At 42.7% G+C, this 21,196-nt stretch overlaps 2 protein-coding genes across 2 annotated transcripts; both read right to left on the bottom strand.

Moving 5' to 3' along the window:
* Positions 1–184: 184 nt before the first annotated feature.
* snrnp70 (small nuclear ribonucleoprotein 70 (U1)) lies at positions 185–9,234 on the bottom strand. The gene is made up of 10 exons (XM_058049928.2): positions 9,042–9,234; positions 8,551–8,704; positions 8,399–8,461; positions 7,427–7,481; positions 7,282–7,346; positions 7,149–7,211; positions 6,056–6,137; positions 1,608–1,709; positions 1,405–1,504; positions 185–1,275 (listed from the first exon to the last, which is right to left on the bottom strand). The coding sequence occupies exons 2-10, from the start codon at positions 8,695–8,697 to the stop codon at positions 543–545; spliced, it is 1,410 nt and encodes a 469-aa protein (XP_057905911.2). The 5' UTR covers positions 8,698–8,704; positions 9,042–9,234; the 3' UTR covers positions 185–542.
* An 864-nt stretch (positions 9,235–10,098) lies between these two features.
* Positions 10,099–20,812, bottom strand: scaf1 (SR-related CTD-associated factor 1). The gene is made up of 6 exons (XM_058049977.2): positions 20,644–20,812; positions 14,045–17,527; positions 13,159–13,241; positions 12,355–12,672; positions 11,421–11,549; positions 10,099–10,753 (listed from the first exon to the last, which is right to left on the bottom strand). The coding sequence occupies exons 2-6, from the start codon at positions 17,460–17,462 to the stop codon at positions 10,595–10,597; spliced, it is 4,107 nt and encodes a 1,368-aa protein (XP_057905960.2). The 5' UTR covers positions 17,463–17,527; positions 20,644–20,812; the 3' UTR covers positions 10,099–10,594.
* Positions 20,813–21,196: the final 384 nt, after the last annotated feature.

Raw genomic sequence — 21,196 nt, 5'->3', positions numbered from 1 at the left:
GAAAAAGTGAAGCGCTGTGAATACTTTCCGGATGCACTGTAAGCAGCACACATGTAAACATTACGTTGGAACTACCCAATTACACAATGGCAGCTAGAATCAAATAATTGGTGTGATGGCAAAGTTATTTAACAGACAAGAATAAAAACCAGATTTGCCAGAAAGACCTTACAGGACAACCAAATAACGTTAAAAAAAAGTTTTATTCAACAGAACAATTGTGAAATTCCTTCAATTTTCATACACTTATCTGTCTGTAACCAACTGGACTTAGAATCTAATGGCATAAACCTGGAAACAAAGATGAACCTGTGTGATGTAGGGTGTAAAGCACCTTCAATCAAGAGGCAAAATGAAGCGCTTGAATGGTTGAAAATCGACTGAGTGGCACAAACCAAGTTACACATTGTGAAACTTATCAAGTGAAATATTTTCTTGTTGGGATGAAGGCTGGCTATGGACCACATACCTCTGTCGTAGCATTAAGTTAGAAAGCCAAAGTACAGAAACAACTTTTATGAGTGAGTCTGGTGGGGTCTGACTTAGTACTCATCTCCTGTTGCCTCCATCTTGTAGCCGTTCTCACCAGAGCCGTATCCATCAGGCACAGACTGCTGGTCCATCATGCCATCCTGACTGTACTCCTCCATGCTGGGTGCTTCTTCTCCTCCCTCCTCAGTGGGCGCATCATCTTGTGGGCCTACATCTTCTCTTACGGAGCCATGGCGCTCATCCCTGCGCTCACCCCTCTCTCTGTCTCCCCGCTCCCTCTTGTGATCCCTGTCTCTGTCCCGGTCTCCCCTACGCCTGTCTCTGTCCCTATGGCTGCGCCTGCGGTCCCGATCCTTCTCTCTATCCTTGTCCCTGCGCTCCTCCATACCCTCACCTGCTTCTCCTTCAGCTTCCTCTGGCAGCCGTTCGCCGCCCTCAGGGCCACCATCTCCTTGGCTGACTTCCTCGCCTTCAACTCCCTTTGCTCTCTCACGGTCTCGTTTGCGATCCCGACTTCTACTCCTCCGCTTCCTATCCCGGTCCCTACTCCTTTCCCTGCTCCTGCTGTCTCCTCCAGCTGCTGCCACGCGATCACGGTCTCGCTCCCGACGTCGACTGTTACTGCCGGCTTCTTCCCCTCCTCCTGGCGCTTGCCTGTCCCTTTCCCTTTCTCGCTCACGGGAACGGGTACGACGACGTCTTTCACGAGACCGGGACCTCCGACGCTCTCTTTCCTTGTCACGGTCTCGACTACGCTCCCTGCGGTCTCCACGATCCCGATCCCTATCAAGTAGTCAGGGCAAAGAAAGGTAAGTAACACACACCTCAACTGTACAGTACAGCGGAACCAGTTTATTTTGATAAACGTACTGTGCCGGCTGAAACCATAAGCTTTCCAATAAGAGAACTTACCCTCCCAGGGGGCGATCGTCATAGCGAGATGCATCATCTCTGCCTGAGTGCTTAATGTTGACATCTGCACCACCTCTTCTAGTCCCGCCTAATCCTCCACCTGGGTGACATCAAACATGGTCAGGTCAACCCCAAACAGAGTTTGCTCAGCACATACTGCAAAGGAAAACTGTGAATGAGGAGGGGGGAGGAAGTCTGCTGACCTAGTCTACGAGGGTGCCATCCTTTGACAGTGCGTCCTCGTTCCACATCCACCAGCACTCTTCTTCCGTCAATCTTCTTCCCATCCGCATGCTTGTAGGCAGCTGGAGAGGAGAGACAGAGGCAACGTCAGCGTATGTTGCATAATTGGAGCCAAGGAAACAAACAGTGCTATAGCATACTGACCAGGAGCAGGCGAAGCCGAGAGGGCTGCTCTCTGGATAAAAGCCCAAGGATAATGGGAGTAGACTTCCTTCCACCCGAGGAATGTTCAATGCGTTTCTCTTTTATTGCATAGCTTAACATCCAGGTTTATGTTCTTTGATTGTGACCAGCAATGCTGATTGTAAGGATAAGGTCACCATTTTTTAAAAAAAAACTGGCTGACTCAGTGCAGTGGCAATTTTCATAATTATGCATTGTACGTACAATTGTATTCACTATAACTACAATCTGTGTTATTGCAGTCACTTAATTTACCAAGATGGCTTTCAGTGTATTCATCTACATCAGAGGTCGGGAACCTTTTTGGCGAAGAGAGCCATGAAGGCCAGATATTTTAAAATGTGTATCTGTGAGAGCCATATACATTTTTTTTAAACATTGAATGCAATAAAATGTGTGCATTTTATTATAGATATAATGGGCTCTAATTACGTAGACCAGGCACACTACCCCACGCCAATGGGGTGTGGCCAGCACACTTTCGTGAGCAGCGCAGTGTCAAATAATAAATCAAATACTTGCCATTAATACAACTTCTGCTGCTGCATAGTTTTGCACCGTACTCCGTAGATGTATTTCATTCTTTTGGCCATCTTCGTCAGAAGGCTTGGTTCTGCAGCTTTAGCTATTTGACTAAAGGAGGAAAGTTTACATTTACATGTTTTTTTTCTCAATGACCGAGGTAGACTACAGCATTACCCAGTAATAATCAAGTTTTGGTGTTTGACCTGGAAAATATCATCAGGAAAGATAGATATGGTTGGCCGTATTGCAGCAGAATATACGTAGATGGACGAATTAAAATGCATAAGAAAGTTGTTGATTTTGAATATTATTTTTAACAGTCATTTCTGTGATGGTTTACTTTAAAATGTTAGCAAAAATACATTTTTATTGTGGTAAGAAATGCTTGAGAGCCAGATACAGTCATCAAAAGAGCCCTACCTGGCTCCCGAGCCATAGGTTCCCTACCTCTGATCTACATCTTAGGATCTATAATGCCACTGTTGGAAAACAGCAGATATAAAGCAGTACAATTTAAGATTAGAATGTTGAATGCTTCGTAATTGATAAAATTTTTGTTAACATTAACAGCATGGTTTGCCATCACACAGGACATACCCTGTGTGGTAGTTTGCTTTTGATGTGACCTTTTACCTGCTTACCATCCTTTTATTGCGAGTGCAACACAATGACGTCAACAACAAGGAGCTCTCATTCACAACGTGTCTGACATCTCATCCAATGACACCACACATACACACGTTGATCCATCTTGTACAAGGGAGGAAGTTAAAAAATTCCGGTCGCTACAATGTTGAGGAACATGGACTTACCAAAACCCCTCAGATTTACCATTCAGACAAGGCGGAATATCACCTACACAGTGGACCTAATATATGTCTCTAAAGCTCAGTCAGAGGGCCTTACCACAACCCTTCAGCACCAGAAGTCACTAAGTTGCAACACATCAGGCAGGGGCCTTACCAGAACCCCTCCATCACCTCTCTTCATGAAGTATGCCATACCAATCCCATCCACTGACAGGGCCTTACCAAACCCCCACCAGGCCTCACAAAAGTGACCAAAGGGAAAAATCAGGTTGTCTTAAAAGGTATGAGTTACCTTTACATGACTCCAACCAATTAATGGCGACCAGTAACACCATGCTCCTACACCGACTGCTACTGTGTAGGAGATTTTGGCTTCAATTTGACATGACAGCCATGATCTAAGCCGCTTCATTCGGAAAAATAAATGAACTTATCTTTCTTTCATTATTGTTATGCGGAACACTATGCAGCTAAACCTAACTACTTTGGCTATGTAGTGTGTCAAATTATGTACAAGTGGCCCGTTTCAGAAGTACCAAGAAAATACATCTGCCTTTTCTATTAAAGCCAGCTCAGACTGAGGTCATGTGCACCACTTCATTTGATGAAAAAAATCATTCAATTAAATTAAAGTATGGTAAAACCCTTTGTAAATAGTTTCCGGCGTCACAGATAACAGATTTCGGCTTTAAATGGCACAATCCCTCAACACATTTAGCCTAGACGTTATGTTTGGCCGTTTATTTTGCTGAATATTCCGGTTAAAACAATATTTCATCTATTTTCATTCAAGTTAAGACAACATGCCTTGCAAAGTCATTACAAAGGGCAGTGAAGAATTGAATATCCACCACAAATGCTCTCAACCAAATGTCAAAAAAGGCATAAAACGAAGGCTTAAACAGGCCTTGGCCATGTGAGCCACATTTCTCCAGTACATAAAGTTTGGAAACTTGATCAGAAATGAAAATTAACTACCAAGTGTGCACTTAACTACCAAGTGTTAGTTTTCTGTGTCATGTGCTACACAGTCAAATGCTTTCTCCGTTCCTGTTGTGTATAGAACACAATGTGATAAATTTCAGCCAGTTCATAGTCAGTACATAGTCATTTTGTGACAATGTAATAATGCAAAACAGTGGAACTTGCGTTTCCGCTGCCATGATTCCCCAAGTACAACACATTGTCCAAACCCCGACAAAACGTTACACCCCATTAAACGTCAACAACACATTTCAAACATTGCTAAGAGTCAATCAAGGTACATGCAAATGAGCCGATGTCTGCATTGACACATTTACGGGTTACTTTTTACTGCCGCCACATATTATATTAATGAAAAAATAGTTTGAAAATGTAATCGGCAACAAAGGACAATTACCATTCAGAAAAATGTGTTATGACAGGCTGTGTCTGATTTATAATTAAGCTGCCCAAAACTAGCATGTGACATAAGTTAACCTTTGTAGCGTCAGTGAACAGTCAATTCCTAGAGCCAAGCAACATGTACCCTTTGAGCAAAAAAATAAAAACATGCACTTTCTATGACAACCAGCCAAAATACCTCATGTCTATGAAACAATGACAGACGTCACACTGCAAATCTTAACGTCTGTGCAATGTTAACAGTATCAGTTTTCTCTTCCATGCTGTCCAACCAATTCCTGAATAAGGCTTAAGACAAACAAGCTCTGTGCAACCAGAGGTGGCTTTAACAAAAAGGGCAGAATAATTGGGTACCGTTAAATAGGCTAGCGGTCTGGAGTGCGTTCAATGGTCAAAGCCCAAGTTGTAAACCATACTAACTTCATGAAAAGCTCCTGGGGCTTGCCAAAATAAGATGCTTTTCCCATTGAACGTAGATCCTCTTCCCTATGTAGGATATGGAGGGTGGAAAGAAATCTTACCCATCATACAAACCCATTATACCAACCATACACTGAGCTGTGGTAGTAGGGTGTAGATGTATCATAACCATCATCATCATCATCATCATCATCTGCTAGCCAGCTCTGGCCAATAGCCATCACAGATTGGCGGCTGCAGTGGCAATGAGAACAACACACAGTTAATATAATGTTTAGGCCCGCCTCCCCTCAGTTTATCCCTGACTACGTTGTCGTGATCAGCAACTCTGGTCTTGAAGAGCCGATACCACCAACTATCTAGAATGGTGTGTTGGATGACAACACTGTGGCAATGGCCACAATGGCATCAAAACAAATTTTAATACCTCAATATGGTATAACTTTTGGATGCAATCTCACCATGACCAGGGTTGAAGACCACCCAAAAATATGTGCCCACTTAAAAGTTGAGGTCCCGTACAGTCAATGGTATATTCCAGTAAATACCCCGTTCAATGCTCAGTAACTAGTCTAACCTTGTGCTTACCATTAGAGTCCAACCAGGAGAGCGGCTCTTCCACAGAGCTACATCACCTAACAGTTAAAAAGAACCTTTTGACAGGCAAAGATGTTCATTCAGGCTCACAGACGAGGCACCGCTCTACCTCTCGGTCCACCCACTTTTCCCATGATGCCCCACTGAATGAAGCAGTTCCCTCCTCAACCAAACCATTAGTCAACTGACAACACGCAATAGACACAGACACACAAATGTCACAACCACCACACTGTTGGTCATCATGCAAACTGTGGAACATGGTGCGCAGGAACTGCACATTCTTTTGATGCAACATATGATAATCATATGGCACTGACCCTCCCAGGTTATTACAGAAGATACCAACCCACTTATAGACAAAAAGATTATATATGGATACACACATACATGGGAAAGGATGTCAACTGACGAGCCACTCCGAATCTAACTTGATGAATATGTGACCAGAGTTTTTTTGTATTCATGAGTGCTACATGTGTACTCACAGTGCATGTCACGCTCGTGCTCATACTCAATGAAGGCATATCCACGAGGTTTCCCGGTCTTCTTGTTGTAGACAATGTAGATCTGAAAAGCAGACACAGTTGGGATATTACATTCTCTTGAACTAATGAAGAACCACTTTGGGACTGACCAAACATTCATTCATTTTCTACCACTTTATCCTTACAAGGGCTGTGGGGGGTGCTGGAGCTTATCCCAACTGTCTTCGGGCGAGAGGCGGGGTACACCCTGGACTGGTCGCCAGCCAATCACAGGGCACATATAGACAAACCATTCACACTCACATTCATACCTATGGACAATTTGGAGTCGCCAATTAACCTAGCATATTTTTGGAAAGTTGGAGGAAACATGCGTGCACGAGGAGAACATGCAAACTCCATACAGAGATGGCAGAGGGTGGAATTGAACTCGGGTGGTGGGAGTCTCCTGTAGCTGTGGGACTTGTCCTCGTTTCACACGCAACTTGCGCAGTCAGTCGCAAAGCCTAAAGGGCTCGGTTACATTAACAAGGGCGAAAACAAAAACAGCTCATACAGCGGCACTAGCATGCTCCGCTAAACTCTGCCCATTGCTGTATGTGAGCTTACACTCTTGCTTGGTGACAAGAGTTTAAGTTTTTTTGTTGACTTAGCATTGGTTTCAAGTAGCCATGTCGACATGTTTAGTGCAGGTGGGAACGGGTTGGCGTTTGTGAGGACAATGACAGCATTTAATTCACACTGTCAATTTCTGCAATGTTTCCAAGCTTAACAGTAGATTCTACTTTTCTTGGCCAGTCGTAAAAAGTAGAAATTATAGGGCCCTACTTGACTTTCATGCATTTCATCTGCCTTCCTAGTGAAACATTCATGTGTGCCCAAAGTCCCTCTGTGGAATGCGACACAAAAACATTGTGGACAAACGGATGTATGCTGGTGTCACACGACCAAACCATGAAAGGAGAAGCTGAGATATGAGCATAATATGCTCACTCTTTGAATGGGTGTACTTTCAAGGCACTGGAATGGTTATAGAAGTCAAGATGTGTCATGGCAAGCTAAGGCACGGAGGATACCAATAAAGTATACTCACCCGTTTGATGGGGCCATAGACCTCAAACTCACGACGAAGCTTGGACTCTGTAGTATCGTAGTTCTAGAGTAAAGGAATTAGATGTTAACTATGTTAAAATAATTGTGGCATGGCATTATTCAAGAGTACGCACCACTCTGGCAACAAACAATGTCTTGAAGGCATCCCCTTGGGCATTTGGGTCATTATGGGGGTCCCCTGAAATAATGAAAAGAGGAATGCTTATTAGACGACAAAAACAATTCAACCAAGTTGCACTGTGTCAATGTTAAACTTACAAAGTTTCAGTTCAGTCTCCACTACTGTTTGTCTTCTTTCAATTTTCTCTCGCCGCTGCAAATGGCAAAACAATTTGCATGAAAAGGTTCATCCTCAGCAGTAACTTAGTGAACTTGTTTCAATGCCAATACCCATTAAAAGGCAAGGTCTGACAGAGTGTCTGCCCCTGAGACTGGCTGACGGACGTCAACATAGGCAGTTGTTGACATTAAAGATCAAAACCATAATTAGCTGTTGCTGACACTTGTGGCTTGCATCGGAAACACTTAGAATGGCAGTAAAAGATTTTTGAACGTATGGTAGGGACGTTTCCCCCCATTTGTTTATATTTTTATTGGATTCTTCTGTAGACATATTTTAGACTAACAGACCTGATGCAGTATTTCCACTGCTTGTCTTTCATACATACATTTTTTAAGAGTATTTTCCCAGTTACTGTAGTAGAATACATGTTAATATTGCCATGTTTTTTTTTTACTTTGAAGCTTACTTTGCACTGAACAGGATGCCAATGTGTACACGTTTTAATGCTGTGTAAACAGTTATGTCGCTGTTATCGGTTTACGCTCCTTAGCAACAAAAGAAAGTTTACAATAATATAACACTTAAGCCGGAGTGCAGCTCCAAAAACTCACAAAAAGAAAGAAACCACAAAATGGCTTTTTGATTGGGATAGCACATCAGCTTACTAATCACAACTCCTGATATTTTTCAAGCATAATGTTAAAACTCAGTAAATAATCCTCTATACAACCTGTACATCGTTTACATAAGTTTCTTTTGTTACATGTACCTATACACTTCATTATTTAAAATTAGTTTAATAAGTGTGTGAGGCCTTAAACCCGGATTGTGTTGTGAGTGAACCGTGGCAAATAAGGAAGAAGTTGTGGATGTGAATCTAATTATTAATTAGAACAGTCATTTCATTGCAAGTGGAGTTCACGTGCCTTCTTAATAGGACAACTCACCTTTCTGGCCAGCCTCTCTTCGCGGGTCTCTGCCCTTGTAGGTGGAGGGGCATCTCTGGGGTCCTGATTACAAAAAAAGACAACAAATGATAAACGTTATTAAGACGAATAGGCGGATGGAATCATACAGGTACCATAAGTAATATGCTAACCTCGAAGCGCCTGATGAACGGGGCTATGCCACAGTACGGTTGGTTGTGGTGTTTTTCATGGGGCAGCTTCTCCAGCTGAGGAAGAAATGGGATAGGATCCCTCGGGGCGAAGAGGGCCAAAAGGTTCGGCGGTAAAAACTGAGTCATTTTTCACCTAAAAAAACATATCAGATGTGCGGTAAAGCACATTTACAGGCTTGCAATAAGCAATCAGTCAATGGCAGGTCAACAGTGGAAAACAAAGCCAGACATACAGTAGTTAGCTCGATATAATAGTTAGCACGGCCCTTACAAACATGGACCGAATTTAAAAGTCAGTTACATTTCATTATCAAACACAATTATTCATTGGAAACCGTAATATCACACATCAAATGGCAATAGCTCAGATTACATTGATTACGCAGTCATTTCAAGATGTAACACTCGAGTTATTTGAGTTAGCCACCCGGCTAACTATGCTAACATGAATTAACGCGGAATAATCTTACCTTCACTCCTCCGATGTCGACAAACAAACTAGACCATTGACTTCAGACGGCGTCTCGGCATACATAAAAGCCCGCAGCTAACTTTAAATAGTTTATACACGTTCACTACAAAGAACACAGGCGTCGAAGGGACTGAGTTGCAACACGACAACTACACAATGTGGAGCTCGCAGGAGTTCGGTTATATCAAAATGGCGGGCTGCCGTAAAGTGGCGAAATCCGTCGTAAAAACAGCAACGGCGACGGCAGTGATGTCCAGTGTGTGGCCCGGGATTTTTTTTGCAGTTTTTTATTAGCTAAAGGCACATTGTAAAATTAAATGTTGAAAATCAAATGTTAAACCAATAACACACAATAATAATAAACATTGCACCCATAAAGCAAGACAAACATTTAAAAACCAGCAAAAAAGTAAGAAATAATGAGAAAAAGCTTAAATGTTGGCATCTACATATACATACATATGTACATACATACCTATAATAAGACATTGCTTTCTCTTTAAAGACAAAGCTGTATCACTTTTTACTTTACTTTCTGCAAAATAAATTAATACAGAACGGAATTAGTATATTTTAGACCAGGTTTTGAGTGCTTCCCACAGGACTGTAATCTATATATGGCAATGTGTAATGGCAGATGGACATCAGTGTCTAACTTACATGACGTTTTTAAACACTATATAAAAAGAGAACATAAAGCTATTGACTTACAGGTGTTGGCTTCATTTTGTAGTGGTATTGTGCTTACGGCTGACAGCACACAGGAAACTAGGCACATATTCTATAATATCTACATTATATGCATAACCTCTCACTATATTAATGAACAGATGTGTTGTAATGTGCGACCGAATCAGCAGTGGTTGTGTTTTCAGGCTTCTGATTGGTTGAAATGCACGTCAAGACAGTGCATGTGGTGCATAGGCCTACTAGCTGTGTAATTTTTGTAACCTTTCCTAGTCATCCATCCCTAAATGTTCTCAATTGGATTTACTAAATATTTCTTCACAAACCCAAATCCTATCATGCTTATTAACTGTCACCGTTCTAATCAAATAATACACACAAATAGGCACCAAGCACCATTTATGATTTGCTCATCCAGTCATATTTGTATGGGAATGAACCACATTCTCATAATCAGTAACCCATGCAGCACAATCTGTCGACTGTATTGGAACCGTCATAAATAAAAGTCCAGCTTGCATACTCTTTGGAAAAAGACACACTGTGGAGTAAATATATGTCTCATATCCAGCACAATATGGGATAAAAATCTTAAATTCTGCGATCCATACAAACAATGTAAAGCATGAATTGATTGCATTTACAAGGTTGTTGAGACTTTTATTGGAGTACATGGGCTGATAGGCTTTCACCATCTTTTCTATACATGACCCGTTGTTAATGGGACATATTTACAGTGAAATAAAGAGATAAAATGCATCAAACATGATGTAACATGAACATGGTAGGCTAAACAATAATAACAATAAAAAACAAATAATGGTGAAAGTCCACACATCACTGACCAAGCATTATAACCTCATATCAGGCAGAGGAATGCAGTGATCCCTGCTCCCTGTCATCCCTCTCTTCCTCATCCATTTTGCGGCCATGTTTCCGGAAGTATTTGTAGCGCTGGACATACAGTTTGACGAGATTGCTGACCTTGACGGGATTGATTTCACCAGTACGGCTGTGGCAGATCTGAAACAGTGACAAGAATAAATAGCCTGATGCAGCTAAGAGACATGGATGTATAACTGAAGACACATGCTTTCCTCTGTGGGAACACAATGAACCCATGCAGCTCCATCATTGACATTTCTTAAATAAATGTATGCAGCAGGTAACATTGGTTTTCTGGTCTGGTTCACCAGTATTTCCCATGAGATTACAGCTGTGTACTAATTCATGACCTGCAAGGCATGCTGGGTAACTTCCTGTTGGAGAAGGTGCATGGGGCATACCCAGCATGCCGTGTGGGTTATAAATTAGTAACAAATAATGTTTTGCATGTATGTTAGTGTGTAGGCACGTATTTCAATACTGCCATAGTCCATGTGATAGAGTTACATATGTGTTATTTTTTTTACATTGTGAGTGGGATTGGATGTGGCTGATGTGTGAGTAAGAGTGTAAATATCAAGGTGATGCACTGCATATGAAGAACACCATGGTGACGTTTGCCTGTGCAAGTCAAGATTACCCCCAAAGGTCAAATGGGATGGGATTTCTACAAATAAACAGCCTAATTATGGAGGTTATTAGCACAAAGTGGTGCTTTTGGTGTTTGGTTTCCACCCCATGAATGGAAAAACTCAACAAATATGCAAGGATCCACCTCATATATAATCGTATATGTCCGGCTGACCTTGTGAACAGCTTTTCTGAGGATATCTTTATATTCATCCTTGTTGATGTCTTTGCGCTGATAGTATGGTTTGATAGCAAGCTTCACTTCCTCTACTGCCCGTTCCTGCGTGTGGAGCTTCTTCAGGTACTGTGCATTTAATCAAAAAGACAAATTCATACATGACAATGACAATAACACATAAAATACAAATCATACACACATAATTGTTTCAACAACACTGATAAAAATGTTGGATAATATATCCAAACATGATCAGAAAATCTAACATTTAATCAGAATAATGAATTTATCATCGATTGCTTGACAAGACTGCACTTAATTTAGTTTTTGGCCCTTGGCATATTGTAAAAATGTAATTAATTACAATTTCCAGTGTGTTCGCTGCTGTTTTTTCTTCATCTCTGAACAGTTTGGCTTCTGCAGTGGTGCTGCTAATTTATGGCTATATTCTAATCTCGGGACATCTCCTTCACTTCAGAACTAGTACTAATTAGTACTAGTACTTTCTATGGCAGAAGCCAATCACGAGCTATAAGTGAACTTGCGATGAGCTAGTCAACCCATTGGAAATGACAATGGTTGATCATTACAAAGATTTCTAAACTCATCACACAGCAACTTAACATAATAAGGTAGATTGTTATGAGTTTTTTTCATAGCTCATGATTGGCTCCTGTCAAATAAAGAGCTGCCTTGAAATGGAAAATATTTTATATTTGATATAAGAACACCTTATTTTTGCTTCTAAAATGGAAAATACACTATTTTCCTACTAGCTTAGTCCTGCCAACTCTTAACACTTGAGCTATAGTAACAAAAGTGAACCTGGGTAAAATTTGATATGGTCTTTGTCCTCAGTTTAACATATGTATCTTATATTACACACATTATAGACGTAATGAGTATTTTTTGTAATAAACTTCAACCATACCTTATCAGGGTCTTTACTTTCATTGTCCCATAATGTCTCTCTTGAGCTCCCCGCCCCTCCTGGCAGCCCCACGGGCATCATAGGTGGAGGAGTCTGTGCGCATCCACTGCCTAAAGTGGTGTGCAGGTGAGAGGGCGGGGTTTTGGTGCAACCAACTAAGGGGAGGGTGCTCTGGAGGATGAACTGCGCTGGGCTCAATCCATGCGGCGGAGGGAGCGAAGGAGGAGGAGGAGGGGGGATCTGTGAGGACGATGAAGAGTTGCCTGATGGAGGAGGAGCATGTGGCTGGGACTGGCTCTGGTTGGCTTGTGAGAGGATCTGCATTTGAGAGACCAAGGTTACCACAAGCAGGCTTAACATAACAAACTCATTAACCTTATCAGGACTGAATTGACTGACAATCAGGGCCAGCCACAGCAATATGTATGACCGCTTGCATATGATACCCAACACAATCTCTAAAAAAATATATATATTTTGAATATATAAACCTGGATTCTACCACGACGACTAAAAAAATGCACCAATTTATTTTTATGTTTGCCACTGGAAGATTTTGTGCACGTACAAAAGCTTGATGGTCATTGTAGTCAAGACATACAACAACATTACCACAGCAGCTCTGTTAGATAGACGGTGTGACCTGTGGATCTGCGTCAGGTGGAGTGCCTGGTTCTCTTAACTCGCAAAATGCATGCCCATGAAGAAGCTAAATATACTGGCCTGCTCAATATGGTAACCAATATCTCTCGGTAAGATACAGAGTGCAATGTAAATGGATGTGATGTACAGATTTCCTTTCACCTGGCTGGTTGCTTGGATGAACTCTTGTGCTTTTGCTCTGCTGGCAATATTTGCCTCCTCCATTTTGAAGAGCAGGGCAGTCACTGAGGAAGAAGGGAAGAGATGATTATGGATGGTATGCTGAATTGATAGATGCTGAATTGTTAATGTATGGCAATGCACTGTATTATTATGTCACTTCTAATATTTAGAATTTGAATATCATTACTTTAATTATAATTATGGAGCACCCAATTAATATTTTTGTATTAACTAGCTTTTGCAATTTACTACAGTAAACCTCGGATATATCGGACTCGGATAGATCGGAAATTCGCTCACAACGGACAGATAAAAAAGAACCAATTTTTCTGTAATGCATTTCCAATAAACATTCATTGCATATATCGGATTTTTTATAACGGATTTCGCCTATTTCGGACAAAATCTCCAGTCCCGTTCCAATGCATTTCCATTAAATTTCCCTCGCATATATCGGATGGCCGCATCGTGGCGCTCCGATTCGCCGAATCGTGACAGGCCGCTATACGATGTCAATTGCAGCGTTTGCAGCGTTGCCTGCGCGTCCAGGTACATTGGAAACATAGTCAAGGAAGTGCCTTTTTATAACGGATAAAATCCGATTTACGCATATACCGGATATAAATCCGACATATGCGTAAAACGGACATTTTCCGGTATACGCATATAACGGATTTCGCTTATATCGGACAAAACCAGTGGGAACAATTGAATCCGATATATCCGAGGTTTACTGTATATATTTGACATTTCAGGGCTGAGCAACCCTTAAGTTCAGATAGTAGATTTTCCTCTAGATAAGAGGCCCAAACACATTCATATAAAACCTTTTTGTAAAATCAAGTAACTGATGGCATGAACTCACATGCAAGAACTCCTCCAGTTGTGCAATCAACTCCTGTCTGCAGACTCCATGGGAGGACAGGAGCTGCAGGGGGTGGAGGCGGAGGTGGCTTACTAGCAGATGACGACGACACAGAGGAGGAGGAGGAAGGGTCTGATGAGGATAGAGGTAGAGCCAGGGAAGCCAGACCACCCCCTAATGACGAGGACGAGGAAGGAGGTGAGGCTACAGATTTTGGGGCATTGTCCGAAAGGGGGGGCAGGGTGGTGGGTGTAGACAAGCTGATACTGAGGCCAGCCCCCTGTGGCACTGACGTGCTGGCTGGACTGGATGGGGGCAGCGGGGGACTGGTCTGAGTCGGGCAGTCTTCAGCAAGGAAGGACGGCTCTGGAGTCTTACAGCTACTGTCCACAGTCTGAGAGTCTGGTGAAGACTCCCTTGTGTCCCGCATGGGAGCCATGGAAGGTGGGGGAGTGCGGGGAGGTGAAGAAGAGGGTGGGAGCAGACTTGTGAAGGAGGAGGAGGATGAGGAAGATGACAAGCAAGGAACGGGGCCAGCTTGACCAGTCAGTGGACTGACGGACTTGCTTCCATCGCCGCCAGCGGAAAGACCCTCTATAGAGGCAGCAGTCCAGCCTTCAGATGCCGCTTTTGATTTGGCTCCATCTTCTGTGGTCGTGCCTGCTGCACCACCTTTTTCCCTGACCTTCTTGGCCAAGCGACGGCGGCGCTTGGTTGCCAATGTTGAAGAAGGAGAGGACGTTGAGGAAGAAGTGGATGTGATGGAGCCAGGCTTTGTTTTCTTCGATTTCAGTCCCAAAGGACTGTTTAAAGAGGGTGGTGGTGCTGCCAGGCTATTACGCTTGCCCATGTTGGCCAGATCTTTAGTGCGGACTCCTGACAGGGGCTCAGAGCAAGGTTTAAGGAACGGTGACCTGCTCTCGTTGTCTCTGCAAAAGACGACTGCAATTGAACCACCGACCACAGACCCTCCGGAACCCCCTCCAGTACTCCCCGGACCAAGGAGGTCCATGCCCAGCTTACCGGAACCAACTGACGTTCCAGTGGTGCTGCTCACACCCTCACGCACCAAAACTGAAACTTTGGACTGAAGTTTGCTTTTTCGACTGCTGCCGTCTTTCTTCGATTTGCTAGGCCGACCCAAATCCTTTTTGGTGCCTTTATCCCACGCTTTGTCTTTTCCCACCTTCCTGTTTCGCTTGGCGAGAGGAAGACCCGATGAGACGGGGGCGGGATCAGAGTTTCCCGACAGGGAGGAAAGGCATTTGCTTTTGGTTTTATTGGAAGAGGATGATGAGGAGGAGGACTGAGTTACTTTCTTTAATGTGCGTCCTTTCTTTTTCGGGCGATGTCGTTCGGTCTTGGGGGTGGTTTTGGATTTGGGGCTAGGGGCAGGTGGGTCTGGGGGCAGCGCTGGTGGAGGTGTGTCTTCCAAAGACGGGTAGTCAGAGTCCAAAGCCTCACCATCCAAAGACAACATGTCTATCTCCAGTTTATCCGAATAGCGGTCTGACTCGTAGCTATGATACCTTGGAGGAGACAGCGATTGTGATCGGCTACGACAAGGGCCTCGGTCTGCCTCCTCTCCACCCGAGTGCCATCTTCTCTTCTTCTTCCTCTTGTGGAGCTTGTCCGTGTCCTGTGCGGTCCGACAGGGAGAGGCTTGGGTGAGTATAGGAGAGCCGGGTACGGTGGTGGTGGTTGTGGTGGTGGTGACTGTGATGGTTCGCTTGATGGCAAACAGGTCAGAACCATTAAGGTCCTGAATAGATGGCGGGACAACTGGACGCCCGTCCCGGCGGCGTTCCCTCTCATGCTGCCGGTCTCTGGTACTGTCTCTTCTCTCCCTGCTTCTTCTAGACCTCTTTGAGATGTCCCGCTCTCTGCTGCTTGAGTGATATCTTCCGGTACGTTTTCTCTCATCCTTTCTCGAGCTAGAACTTCTATCTCTTTCATCTCTTCTATGGCTGCGGTTTTGTTCGCTCTCCCTCTGCCTCTCTGTATCAGTTTTTCGGTCTCGGTCTGTACCCCTGTCCCGGTCTCTACCTCTGTCTCTCTCTTTATCTCTGTCCTTGTCTCTATGTTGCTCTACAGAGGGGCTGGAGAAGGAGTGTCTACTGTGACCTTCTCGTCTTGAAGAGTTGCGTGAATGTGAAGCCTCTGGGCTACTGCGATGCGTTCTCTTCCTCTTACGACTACTACTCCTGCTGTTTCTCCTTTTACCTTCCTTATCTGTCTTGTCCCCTTGCTTCTTCTCTCTACTCCTTTCGCGATCTCCCTCTTTGTCTTTCCTTCGCTTCTTTCGTTTCTCATCCTTATCTCGAGCCTTACTTTCCTTGCTTCGATGTCTGTTTTGGTCCTTGGAACTTTTAGAGGACTTTCGAATCTTGCTTCCTTGCTCAGCTGGAGGTGCGAGAGGAGACGGTGTGGAGTCAACAGGGGGTGAAAGGGGAGGTGGCGGCTGAGAAGACAGTGGGGATGCTGCGGGACACGAGAGGTATCTTTCCTTTCTCTTGCTGACTAGTTTCCGTCTAAGATCCTCCACTCCAACTACAGGCTCATCTTCAGGCTCTTCCCAGTGACCGTCTGCACATACGGACACAAATCCATCCCCGTCCAGCACCCGGAGGATGCGCTCTGGCTTTGGATCAAAGAAGGTGATCTTGGGAGAGTTTAAGGTAAGATGTTCTCCTGATGTTCTCTTACTACTAATGTCTCTTTCAATGGCCACAACAATCTCCCCCTCCTCAATCTCAGAATTCTCAGAGTCAGCTCGGTGACCTCGGGCTTTGGTAGTGCTGTAGTCAACCCGCCGTCTGTGAGGGAGTTGGGGAGCCAAAGGAGGGCTGGGTGGATCTGTGAAAATGTCAGTAGAATCTGGAGGCTCTTCTTTCTCCTCATCAATTTTCTTCTCTTCTTCTATTTTGTCACACTCATCGTTATCATCTGATGCCGGGGACCCAGTTGGCTCAAACGGGTCATACTTTTCTCCCTCGTCTTCTTCCATGTTTACATCCTTTTCCCCTTCAGTTGGATGGAATGGATCATATATCTCCTTGTTCCCACTTTCTTCATCATCATCAACAGCTGACTGCAAAACAGTGCGAGGAAATGACTCTGCTAAGGTTGGTGTGGACATGGATGTGGCCATCGACGGCACTGCAAGAGAGGCCGATGTGGAAGACACCATTGCCACTTCTGCCCGTCGAGTCGGAGCTTTAACATGATTCTGAAACGCAGATGAGTTGGCACAGGCAGAAGACGATGTCGATGAGGGCGAAGACCGATCAGATGATGGAGATGACCGAGAAAAAGAGGGGGAGCAATGAGGAGGGCTTCTGGCGATATCTCTTTGGGATGTGGGTGAAGAGGGGGCAGCAAGCCTCCTTTTGAGACCTGATGCTGATGTCCGGTCCATGGGTCAAGGTGGACCTGGAGGTGAGGAGCTAAGGGAAAGGCCACTGACTGAAACCACACGCCAACCTGGTGAGGAGAAAGTGATGCACTTGTTATTTATAGTTCATTGAAAGATTTTAAATATTGATGCAATTGTAGATCATGAATTGGATTGCACAGATTCATTTTGAATGAGGGTAAGGACCCTTGGAAAAATAAAAAATGTCAAGCAACTGAACACAAAATGCAATTTTAAAAATATTTTTATTATTATTAAGGGAGAATCAAATCCAAACCTATTGCCCCTGTTAAAATATGACAACTGAGATGAATTGAGAATTAGATTATTCTAGAAAGTTATAAAGCCATTTCTAAAGCTTTGATACTCCAGTGAACCACTGCAAGAGCCATTATCCATGAAAGGTGAAAACAGGGAACAGTACTGAACCTTCCCAGGAGTGGCCGGCCACAGTAAAATATGGTGGGGGTATTGTGATGGTCTGTGGCTGTTTTGCTGCTTCACACCAGGAAGTCCACCCCAAAAAGTTTCATTTAAAAACTGTATTTTGTGTTCAGTTGTGTTGTCAGTGAATAATACTGAGATCTGTTTGATAATCTGAACCATTTAAATGTGACAAACATGCAAAATGATTAAAAAAAAAAATCAGGAAGGCGGCAGACATTACAATGCAAATCCCATCGACTCCCCTTCAACTGGTTGATTTTTCGACATGAGCAATTGTTGACACAACTGAAACTGGAACTCAATATTGTTCGCAAATTTACTTTGGCTTTGGCCAGAGACATAAGGAGAATGGGTGATATTCTTGATTTTTCAAGCAACTTTAGTTTGTTGACATCGTTGTACTCCATTTGTGCCATTTTTTTAAATAAATAGTTTACAGTGCATCCGGAAAGTATTCACAGCGCTTCACTTTTTCCACATTTTGTCATGTTACAGCCTCATTCCATATTGTATTAATTTAATCTCTTACCTCAAAATTCTACACAAAATACTCCATTATGACAATGTGAAAAAGTTTTTTTTTTGACTTTTTTTGAATTTATTAAATATAGAAAACTAAGAAATCACATTTACATAAGTATTCACAGCCTTTGCCATGAAGCTCAAAATTGAGCTCAGGTGCATCTTTTTCCACTGATCATCCTTGAGATCTTTCTACAGCTTAATTGGAGTCCACCTGCAGTAAATTCAGTTGATTGGACATGATTTGGAAATATAATAACTGTCTATATAAGGTCCCACAGTTGACTGTGCATGTCAGAGCACAAACACCAAGCATGAAGTCAAAAGAACTGTCTGTAGACCTGCGAGACAGGATTGTCTTGAGGCACTAATCTGGGGAAGGATACAGAAAAATTTCTGCTGCTTTGAAGGTCCCAATGAGCACAGTGGCCTCCATTATTCGTAAATGGAAGACGTTTGGAACCACCAGGACTCTTCCTAGAGCTGGCCGGCCTTCTAAACTGAGCGATCGGGGAAGAAGGGCCTTAGTCAGGGAGGTGACCAAGGTCACTCTGTCAGAGCTCCAGCGTTCCTCTGTGGAGAGAGGAGAGCCTTCCAGAAGGACAACCATCTCTGCAGCAATCCTGCAGAGTCCAGACTTGAATCCGATCGAACATCTCTGGAGAGATCTGAAAATGGCTGTGCACAGACGTCTCCCATCCAACCTGATGGAGCTTGAGACTTATTGCAAAGAAGAATGGGCAAAACTGCCTAAAGATAGGTGTGCTAAACTTGTGGGATCATATTCAAAAAGACTTGAGGCTGTAATTGCTGCCAAAGGTGGATCAACAAAGTATTAAGCAAAGGCTGTGAATACTTATGTAAATGTGATTTTTTTGTTTTCTATTTTTAATAAATTCAAAACATGTCAAAAAAACCTTTTTTCCACATTGTCATAATGGAGTATTTTGTGTAGAATTTTGAGGTAAGAGATTAATTTAATACAGTTTGGAATGAGGCTGTAACATGACAAAATGTAGAAAAAGTGAAGCGCTGTGAATACTTTCCGGATGCACTGAATACTCTTATCATGATGTGCTATATATATCACTCTATTGACAGTTACTATGGTACCCATTATGTCATTGTATGGTCATATCACCTCGCACTTCGGTACGAGGTGCATTATTAAAAATAAAACACCTTAAACTGTATTATGGAAAGCAGGAAGTGAACAAATGTAACAGTTACTGATTGTAAATATACCAGATGGAGGGGTAGGATTTAATAAGCTTTGCTTCTTCCTACTCCTTTTGGACATGTGGAACTGTGAACTGATTATGTGATGCACTCAATTGTAATCTGATGCATGTTCAAATGAAATAAAACCATTACCATTATCTACTTGAGCTGCTGCATTAATTTCATTCTAAGTCTTGACTAGAATGACTGAAGATTTCCTACCTTTCATTCAGTCCCTAACAATCTAAAAAAAATTAAAAACGTGTAATGTAATTTGTGAGAATTCAGATTAATATGGCCATTTTTTAATTTTGAAGGTTACATTGCACTCGATAGTAAATCAATGTGCAAGATTTCGAGATTCACGCTGCTTTACAGTGATGAAGTTAAAAATACAACATGTCAACATAAACGGGCCCATTTTTCATTTAAATTCTTTCAGTTGGTTTCCGGTTTTATGTTTGACCTGACTATTATCTCTTTTAGTACAGTCAATAGGGAGGGGGTAGGGCAAAAAGTCGAACTTTTTCCAAAGACTATGTCTGTCATTTGTAGAGCTAGAAAGCCTCATTTATCTTGTGTTTCTGTTGCTCATGCTGCAGTTTTCTGCGCACTGTCTGGCCCCCCGTCCAGATCTTTCCCTCGTCTCTGATCAGACTAATTCCAGCTGTAAGACACATAGGAAGTGTGCTTTGGACATTTCTTTGACGAACAACCGATCGTGGCTTTGTTTACATGTAAAGACCACGTAGCTGCGTTTAGCCACTGTTAGCATCGATACAATATCGTCACACTTGCGGATTGGTTTGATACATCGAAATATATGTTAGAGCATCACTTAAACCCAAGTTCATCACCACAAACAAGGGGACAACCGATTTAATCAAATTACCGGGATCATATCACATCACCAGGCACCCATCTAGCTAACTGATTTAGCTGAGAGAGGCTAGCTGGCTAAATGGAGTAACTATGGCTTGTGTACGCAAATTACCTTTTGTCCGGTTATGTCCAATTTATGAGGCCAACTTGCGAATAGCCCATAGCTGCATCTTTTAAATGTTACTAAATTATAGTGTTAAAATCGGATAAGATTGCTTTAATGCCGTTTCACAGGAGCAACAGCAGCCCATTTTCATCAATCGCCGCCATTTTCGTCTCCCAACAGCCGCAAGACTAAGGATTGTGGGAAATGTAGTCAAAAGGCATGCGTGTTCTTACGAAATTTGATTTGTATAATGTTAAAATACGATGGGTATTACATTCATGACATGCATATATTTATATTTTTCTGTTTATTAATAATTTGCACTGACAAATGTATTAATACGTGATTTCTGCGATTTTGACAAAAATATAAACTACAAACTGGGATGGGCGGATCGATCCATCGTGTCAATGTCAACTATCAGTAGTGTGTCTATACTCTTTGTATTGTAATTCGTCATTTCATATTCACACTTGTGTAACAAATAAAAAGTAAAACAATGTGTAAACAAACATCGCATTTATTTAAAACTGATAACATACACAAAAAATATCAACTA

Source organism: Doryrhamphus excisus, linkage group LG16 (assembly GCF_037039965.1).
Source record: "Doryrhamphus excisus strain RoL-2023G ecotype Guam linkage group LG16, RoL_Dexc_Guam_v1.1, whole genome shotgun sequence".
Classification (NCBI taxonomy): domain Eukaryota; kingdom Metazoa; phylum Chordata; class Actinopteri; order Syngnathiformes; family Syngnathidae; genus Doryrhamphus; species Doryrhamphus excisus.
The sequence above is the reverse complement of the archived record's forward strand: the minus strand, read 5'-3'. Positions and strand labels throughout refer to the sequence as shown.

What these genes read in the sequence shown, in the direction of transcription:
- snrnp70 (XM_058049928.2), bottom strand. Translation starts at nt 8,697, where the DNA reads ATGACTCAGTTTTTACCGCCGAACCTTTTGGCCCTCTTCGCCCCGAGG. An exon ending in CATTGTTTGTTGCCAGAGTG is followed by an intron (nt 7,212 to 7,281) that starts GTGCGTACTCTT and finishes CCTTTACTCTAG; the next exon opens with AACTACGATACTACAGAGTC. An exon ending in TCTATGGCCCCATCAAACGG is followed by an intron (nt 6,138 to 7,148) that starts GTGAGTATACTT and finishes TCTGCTTTTCAG; the next exon opens with ATCTACATTGTCTACAACAA.
- scaf1 (XM_058049977.2), bottom strand. Translation starts at nt 17,462, where the DNA reads ATGGACCGGACATCAGCATCAGGTCTCAAAAGGAGGCTTGCTGCCCCC. An exon ending in AACTGGAGGAGTTCTTGCAT is followed by an intron (nt 13,242 to 14,044) that starts GTGAGTTCATGC and finishes CTTCTTCCTCAG; the next exon opens with TGACTGCCCTGCTCTTCAAA. An exon ending in TCAGAAAAGCTGTTCACAAG is followed by an intron (nt 10,754 to 11,420) that starts GTCAGCCGGACA and finishes TCACTGTTTCAG; the next exon opens with ATCTGCCACAGCCGTACTGG.